Source organism: Chenopodium album, chromosome 1 (genome assembly GCF_948465745.1).
Source record: "Chenopodium album chromosome 1, dcCheAlbu1.1, whole genome shotgun sequence".
NCBI lineage: Eukaryota > Viridiplantae > Streptophyta > Magnoliopsida > Caryophyllales > Amaranthaceae > Chenopodium > Chenopodium album.
In genome coordinates, this window is record NC_137834.1 from 81449848 (window position 1) to 81459236 (window position 9389).

Genomic DNA, 9389 nt, shown 5'->3' on the forward strand with positions numbered 1-9389 from the left:
AGGAGGTGAGAGAGTATTATGTTAGGTCCACTAAGTGTAAGTAATGAATTAAATATTGTAAATGCTTTCCAAAAAAGAAAATGGAGCAAGTATTTAAAAACGGCCGGAAAAGAAAAGTGGAGCAAGTATTTAAAAACGGAGGGAGTATTTGTCTTGATGATAACATAAGCTTCTTTTATTTAAAATCAACTTAATACTAAAAGCGAAACCAATGATGACACATGTCATTCACTGGTTAAAAATCCCCCCCCCCCACTTTTATCTTTCCTTTTTTCATGAAAAATATTTATAGCTTATAATAATATTTACTTTCCATTTTGGAGATAATATTTTTCCATACACACTCAAACGAAATATTTTTATATGTATATATTTTACAGTAATTTTTTTTCTATTATTTTAGTATATAATTGTTATATTAATGTTATAATTCACTATGTAATTTATTTAAATCCGTGCATTGCACAGGACTTTAACTATATATATATATATATATATATATATATATATATATATATATATATATATATATATATATATATATATATATATATTATATTTGGTGCAAACGAGAGGCTAAGCCCCGGTAAATAAAAAACAAGATAAAATAAACTAAGGGGGTACAAAACGTGGCAAAGCCACACCTACGACATCATTATGTAAAATACGCCCTAAAGCTAGGGGTGGGACTTGAATCAACTGAATTTTGTTGTTCTGAGTTACTCCTTGATTGGCTAGCCAATCTGCCGCTTGGTTTGCTTCCCGAAAGATATGTTTCACTTCAACTTCCCAATCTTGCTTCTTGATTAGATTCTTGCAATGATTTATATCATGAATGCACTCCCCATTATAATTATCTTCATTGTTAAGAATGTGAACCAAAGCTTTATTGTCCAGTTGCAATTGCAGCTTCTTCACTGCCATTCTTCGAGCAAGTTCAAGTCCATATTCTGCTGCCAAGACCTCTGCTTTGAAGGCATTGCAGTCACCCAGTTTAAGAGAGTATGCATAGCTCATTCTCCCCGTTATATCTCTAATGATGCCACCCCCTCCAGCTGGTCCCGGAGATCCCTTAGCAGCTCCATCTGAGTTCAAAGCCATCCAACCAACTGGTGGAGTAAGCCACTTAATAAATGATTCCCTTCTAGCAGCCACTTGGGAGTTATCAGAAATATCATCTCCCATAACCCTCCATACTTCCTTAAATCTTTCCAGTAAAAATTGTTTAACATCAATTGGGATTTCATTTGATTTGTTAAACGCAACCGCACATCTTCATCTCCATATCCACCAAATCACAATAGCAAAATAGGTAGGCCAAATTTCAGGAGATAAATTGTTGTGAAATTGTACCTTTATATTACGAATTAGCCACTGCTTCAATGTACCAGAACGAAAATTGGAGGAATTAGCAGGCCCTCTTACTTGGCGCCACACCTCTCTAGCTGCCTTACAATCTCTCAGCACATGAAGAATATTTTCTTCTACTTCATGGCAAAGTTTACAGCAAGGATCTTCAGTTAATGAGCACTTAAATCTATTTGCATTAGTCATAACTCTGTCATGGAACACTAACCACAGGAACACTCTCATTCGTTGTTGAACTCTAAGTCTCCAAATTAAATCCCATGATCCATCATTTTGCTCATCGACCTCATTGCGAATTATTTGCACTGCTGATTTAATAGAAAAACTTCCTTTTTTACCATTCCGCCAATATAAAAGATCTCCCTGCTCTGGATTACTAATGAGGCTATGAGCTTCAATCTCTCTCAATATGCCAGGTGGTAGAATATCAGCAAAAACTGCCCACTTCCATCCAAGCTGCTCATCCCACATCTCTGCTACTGTTGCCCCCTCAATGTCCAAAGGTATGATACCAGTGTAAGAGGCTTTGAGCAAGCCCACCTATGATCCCAAAAAAGGGTGGATTTTCCATCACTAACTGCAGTTCGAACTCCCTTTAAAATAATGTTTGCATTTTCAGTAATTCCCCTCCAAACATTTGACATGTTTGATTTTGGTTCAAACATATCAACATCGCATCTCCCCTTGCAGTATTTACTTCGAAGAACACAAGCCCAAAGCGCATGAGGTTCTGTAAGGACCCTCCATCCTAATTTTGATAGGAAAGTCGAGTTTGCTTCTCTAGATGAACGCAGTCCCAAACCTCCCAAACTTCTTGGTTTTTGCAGAATTTCCCAAGAAATAAGGTGGATTTTACGTTTCTCATCATCACCTCCCCAAATAAATCGTCTTGTTCTTTTGTCTATGTCATCACAAATTGTCCTTGGTATCCTTGTAGTTTTCATAGCATAAGAGGCCATCGTTGAGATAGACGATTTAGCAAATGTAATTCTGCCAGCTAACGAAATATACTTCAATTTCCACCCTGATAATCGGCTGTCAATTTTTTCACAGAGATAGCCAAAGGTGTCTCTAGTTACTCGTCTTGTAAGAGTTGGCATTCCCAAATAATTCCCAAGATCATCTGTTTGTTCTATACCCAGGAAGTCAGTGATATTTTTTCGCTTCGTATCATCAGTATTGCTCAAAAAATATACTCTAGTTTTAGAGTAACTAACCTTCTGCCCTGAGGCTGCACAAAAACGATCCAAGCAAGATTTGATCCAATGTGCTTGTTCTGTACTAGCCTCTGCAAAGAGTATAATATCATCAGCGAATGCAAGATTTGATAGTTGTGGTCCGTTCCTGCTTGCCCTTATAGGTTTCCATCTCTTTAAAATAATTGACTCCTTAATCGTTCCATACAAAGCACGAATATATAGGGTTATAATGGATCCCCTTGTCTAATTCCACGCTTAGGAGTGAAAGTTTGAGTCGGTTCCCCATTCCAGAGCACCTTCATAGTGGAAGTGGTTATGCACTCCATAATAGCCTCAACAAGCAGAATAGGAAATCGAATTTCCATTAAAGTGTCCCGAATGAACTCCCATCGAAGCCTATCATAAGCTTTCTCAAAATCTATTTTAATAGCCATAAACCCCTTTGCACCCTGCTTGTTCCGCATAGTATGGATTACCTCTTGTACAATAACAATATTATCCGTAATTTGTCTTCCCGACACAAAACTTGTTTGCTTACTTGACGTGAGATGAGGCATCATGGGTTTGATACGATTAACAATAACTTTTGTAATGATTTTATATGCTACATTACATAAGCTAATAGGCCTAAATTGAGCAGCTATCTCAGGATCATCAATTTTAGGAATTAACACAAGGAAGGTGTCGTTCAAATTTGGTGGCATACTTTTTCCATTGAGCACATCAAGGACCAATTTGTACACATTTTTGGACACTAAATCCAAATTTTTCTTGTAAAACAAAACCTGAAAACCATCCGGTCCCGGGGCCTTTAGAGCACCCATCTCATTAATCGCTCTGTCAATTTCACATTGTAGGTACGGCCGTGTTAAGTTACTCCAATCACGTGTTGTACTGTGAATTCTGGAAAGATATCTCGAGAAAGGTCCTCATATTGCTACACTTCTTCACTGTCGAATAAAGTAGTGAAATATTGTACTATATTATTTTGAACCTTTGTCTTATCCGTTAACCACTGCCCATCCAGGCCATCTCTAATGGCTGAGATTTTGTTTCTCCATCTCCTAGCAATTGTGCTTAGATGAAAAAATTAAAGGTGGTGTTGCGGTCTCCGTCTCTGATCCATTCCACTCTAGACTTTTGGTACCAAAGTAATTCCTCTTGAGCTAGCACTTCATCAAGTTCCACCCTCAATTTAGACTCAAGCTTAATCAAATCTCTCACTTTTTGAAGAGCAAGGGCACGTTGCACCCCTGCAATCCGAGCCATGAGATTGCGTTTCTTCTTAAAAATGTTGTGAAAGGTTGTTTTGTTCCATTCTTGAAAATCAGCCGCAAGTTGACTAAGGTGAGGCATAAGAGGCGCCTCCTTATCCCATTTACTTTCAATAAACTCAAGAAAATTTTCGTGTGTCATCCAAGCAGCTTGAAAACGGAAGGGCCTATTCACTTCTGAAATAGGTGCAAAACCATTAGGGGTAATAATAATCGGGCAATGATCAGATTGGATAGCAGGGAGATGCTTAACCGATGCATTCGGGAACCTAAGACTCCATTCTCCATTGCAAAGGGCACGGTCAAGTCTTGCACTTTCCCAAGTCTCAATCGAATTTCCTCTAGACCAAGTATGAGAAGCACCGCTGAACACAACAAGAAAACAGCGAAATTGCGACGGAAAAATTTCGTCGTAACATATGTCAATTCCGTCTGAAAGTAGGGTTCCGACGGAATTCCATCGTAACGGGTCGTCGAAAAACCCTTTGTAGGAAAATGGCCATATTCCGACGGAATTTCCGTCGTAAACCTTCCTTCCGACGGAATTTACGACGGAAATAGTATCGTCGGACTTGAATTTGGCCTTTATTGATGATCCGTCGCAAGATTCCGACGGAAACATATCCGTCGTAAACTAAAAATTCCCCGACGGAATTTTCTGTCGCAAAGTATAATTTACGACGGAAAAAAGCGTCGCAAACTATAATTTACGACAGAAAAAGCGTCGCAACCTATAATTTACGACGGAATTTTCTGTCGTAATTTATAATTTGCGACGGAAAAGTCTGTCGGAAATATATAAGTTGCGACGCTTTTTTCCGTCGTAAATTATACTTTGCGACAGAAAATTCCGTCGCAACTTATATATTCCCGACAGAATTTTCCGTCGCAAATCATAAATTACGATAGAAAATTCCGTCGTAAATTATAGGTGGCGACGCTTTTTCCGTCGTAAATTTTAGTTCCAGCCTGAAACAAATTTCTGTAAAAATATGAATTTTCAAACCTGAATTTTTTGTATGATAAATCGACAAAAAAAAAAACTAAACATTGAGTCCTGAAATTGTTATTTTAAAAAAATTAATTACCGACCTACGAAATTATATTTATTTACATATATATATATAATAATTATGTCCTAGTACAAAAGATAGTCCACATTTTGGTATCTATACCAAACAAAAGCTAGGTTAGAGTGATTCTGTGCTAGACTAAAGCTAAGCTACGCAATCGCCTGGAAACCCTGGCCAGCTCCACCACTACCCGGGTCGTCCCTTGGGTCTCGATGCTGAGGATGAATGGTGGAACATGAGTCGTTGTTGGTGAAACGACTCATCATCTCATCCATACTCTCCTTGTATCTCCTCTCCATTTCAGCCATTCGGGAGTCAATTCGCCTTTCCATCTCGGCTTCCATTTGAGTTTGGAGAGCTTGCAACCTGTGTTCCATCTGGTCTTGCATTTGAGAAATGACATACGGCGTGTATTGCTGTGAAGAACGGGAACCTCGACCCATCTGTTTGCCATAGTAGAGCTCTGCACTTTGGCCAAGTCCCTTCACATGCCCCTTCTTATTGCGCCCACCAACCGTCTCCCAGTACAACTCATTGGGACTCTTATGAATCCCCTGACTCCTTGTTTCTTCGAGCTTCTTCTGGTAGGTCTCCTACAAAATATTGAAGATAATAAAAAATATTGTTAAAAAAACAACCAACAATATAAGGTAAGGTTTCTTTCTTCTAACATTCCAATATCACATACTTTTAGGTTCCTAAGGATAGAAATAAATAAAAATAAGCACATAAGTCAAATATCGACCCTAACTCATCCAAAATCATCCAAATTTGGCCTATATGGCTAAAACCATGCCTATTTTCTATGTTTTCAAGCAAATGTAAGGTTTCTTTCTTTTAACATTCCAATATCAATTGCTTTTAGGTACCTAAGGATAGAAATTTAGAAAAATAAGCACATATGTCAAATATCGACCCTAACTCATCCAAAATAATCCAAATTTGGCCTATATGGCTAAAACCATGCCTATTTTCTATGTTTTCAATCAAATGGAAGGTTTCTTTCTTCTAAAATTCCAATATCACATACTTGTAGGTGCCTAAGGATAGAAATTAAGAGAAATAAGCACATATGTCAAATATCGACCCTAACTCATCCAAAATCATTCAAATTTGGCCTATATGGCTAAAACCATGCCTATTTTCTATGTTTTCAAGCAAATGGACTCGTTCTTTCTTCTAACATTGCAATATCAATTTCTTTTAAGTGCCTAAGGATAAAAATTAAGAGAAATAAGCACATATGTCAAATATCGACCCTAACTCATCCAAAATCATCCAAATTTGGCCTATATGGCTAAAACCATGCCTATTTTCTATGTTTTCAAGCAAATGGACTCGTTCTTTCTTCTAACATTCCAATATCAATTTCTTTTAAGTGCCTAAGGATATAAATTAAGATAAATAATCACATATGTCAAATATCGACCCTAACTCATCCAAAATCATCCAAATTTGGCCTATATGGCTAAAACCATGCCTATTTTCTATGTTTTCAATCAAATGGAAGGTTTCTTTCTTCTTACATTCCAATATCACACACTTGTAGGTGCCTAAGGATAGAAATAAATAAAAATAAGCACATAAGTCAATTTTCGACCCTAACTCATTCAAAATCATCCAAATTTGGCCTATATGGCTAAAACCATGCCTATTTTTTCTATGTTTTCAAGCAAATGGACTCGTTCTTTCTTCTAACATTCCAATATCAATTGCTTTTAATTGCCTAAGGATATAAATTAAGAAAAATAAGCACATAAGTCAATTTTCGACCCTAACTCATCCAAACTCATCCAAATAACCATATAATGAGTTCTACTTTGCTAATTTGCCATATATCAACTCATATAATAAGTTTTTACCGCAATCCTTTTTGCTTTGGTGTGGGCAGCCACTTGGCCTTTTCCAGGCACTTCCTTGAAGTGTGTCTTCAAGAAAAGATCATGGGCATTTGGTAATTGGCCTTGGTTTTTTGCAGCCTTTATATATACATGCAGAAAATCAAGAAAATGTCTTTATTACAAAATTCAACTCCATCAATATAATTTATAAAACATGTATTATGTTAGGTTAAAGTTATCATACGCTGAACAAGTTCCAAAAGTGCTCTCTCGAATCTTCATCAACCTCTCCATAATTCCTCCAAGGCTCAACATAGTAGCCGGTTAGCGAGTCGGAGAGCACATTCTTCACCGGGATATCATCAAACCTATAATAAAGGATAGACATTCATGTAAGTAGATAATCAACAAAAAGTGAACAAAACATGGTTAAAGTAATACAAATTCACTTTATCAAAGTAAATACAAATTTAAGGATATTTCATTACAAATACATACGCACCAAAGTGTGGAAGGGTCCAACTCCAGCAAGTCATTAGGATGCGGGTCCTGTAGCTCCTGTTGCCCTTGTACATGCCTAGGAATCTGTCTCCGATTGACGATTTCTTGAGAGGCCCCCAAATCATGTGCCTCCTCTTCCTCCATTGACTCATCCTCGTCAACACGTACAAACTGAGATTTCCCCTTAGTCTTTCTCCTCTTGGACGTTTCTCCTTTATTTCCTCCTCCCATGATGACCACCTGAAAAAGTTGTTAGTACCATGATCGCACATTGTAAATTCATAAATTAGATCCATAAGACATTAAAAAAATAAAATGAGACCAAAAATGTAATGCAATATTACAAGTCCGAGTAGTCATTAAAAACTAAACATTCGAAGGCAATAGTTAAAGGAGTAACTACATATTCTACTCTTCATTACTCTTATCACTACTACCACTATCATTATCACTATCATTATTACTATCACTAGTGTCATCTAAAAATACATCGATGTCCTCTTCTTCGTCACTATCACTGGAGCCAATGCTTTCTTCTTCTTCTTCATCGCCTGAGATAACAAAGTCATCGTCATCATCATCATCACTATCAAGTTCATAGTCTGGAATGTCATTTGGTGGACAAAGCGTTGCATGTACTTGTGGTGAAGGACCCTGCAAAAACTCTAAATCTACCGGAGCATCAATCACCGACCTTGCTTGAGTTCTAAATACAGCCCACCATTGAACCCGATCACGTTGCATATGGAACCTTCAACACGAGCCTTATTACCAATTTTTCGTTTCAGGTGGTTGAGGAACCTGTAATTATTTTTATATAGCCGTAGAAGTATAAGTAACGAAAAGCAATGAAAGAGATGAAAGTAAGAGTTGAGAAAGGGCCTTTGATTTACCTTTCAAAAGGATACATCCACCGATATTGAACAGGTCCACATAACTTGCCCTCATATGGCAAATGAATTGGTAAATGCTCCATGGAGTTGAAGAAAGATGGGGGGAAAACCTTCTCAAGCTTGCACAGGATCTCAGCTATGTTTTTTTCCAATCGCTCCATGTCGCTAACTGTAATTGTGTAGCAACATAAATCGCGAAAGAATTGGCTTATCTCTGTAATTGCATTCCATATATGGGTAGGGAGCAATTCTCTCAAAGCAGTGGGCAACAACCTCTCCATGAACACGTGACAATCATGACTTTTCATTCCATGTAACTTACCTGATTGCAGATCAACGCATCGGCTCAAATTGGAAGCGTAACCATCAGGAAACCGCAGCTGTTTGACCCACTCAAACAAAACCTTTCTCTGAGCCTTGTCAAGAGCAAATGGAGCCTTTGGCATGAATTATTTTCCTCTATCATCCTCTTGAAGATGTAGCTGGGGCCATTTACAGTATTTAGTAATGTCATTCTGAGCTGATGGCGTGTCACAAGATAGCTTTTTCACGTCCATTATAGTGTGAATCAACTGATCAAAAAAGTTTTTTGCAACGTGCATGACATCTAAGTTGTGAAGAACAAGCAGATGTTTCCAATATGGAAGGTCCCATAGAGTGCTTTGCTTGAACCACACTTTTTTTGCATTCTTGAGACGTTTCAGTGCCTCAGGGCCATCTGTTGCTTTCGGGAGGTTTTTCACACATTCCCAAAGTTCCTCTCCTGACATGATGTGAGGTGGTGAACCTTTTTCAACTTTGTTTTTACAAAATGCATTTTTACTATTTCTAAAAGGATGATTTGTCAGAAGGAATTGACGATGGCAATCAAACCTAGTAACCTTACCACCATTTTCGAGCCAAAATGCTTTGCTTTTCTCCATGCAATATGGACAAGCCTTCTTATCGGCCGTGGTCCAACCAGATAACATACCATAAGCCGGGAAGTCACTAACGGTCCATAGGATGGATGCTCGGAGATTGAAATTTTGTTTTCTCGAAATATCGTAAGTATTTGCCCCAACTTCCCACAATTGTTTCAACTCGTGTATGAGCAGTTGCATGTAAACATCTAAGTTGCCCTTAGGGTTTTTAGGACCAGGAACGAGTAACGAAAGAAACATGAACTGTCTTTTCATACACATTGACGGAGGCAAGTTATAAGGGGTCAAAATGACAGGCCAACATGAATATTGTCCCC

General features: G+C 37.9%; 1 protein-coding gene across 1 annotated transcript; it reads right to left on the reverse strand.

Moving 5' to 3' along the window:
- Positions 1-3644: 3644 nt before the first annotated feature.
- Positions 3645-7400, reverse strand: LOC145636826 (uncharacterized). The gene is made up of 2 exons (XM_081688369.1): positions 7258-7400; positions 3645-4206 (listed from the first exon to the last, which is right to left on the reverse strand). Exons 1-2 carry the CDS (start codon positions 7398-7400, stop codon positions 3645-3647), a joined length of 705 nt encoding a protein of 234 aa, XP_081544495.1.
- Positions 7401-9389: the final 1989 nt, after the last annotated feature.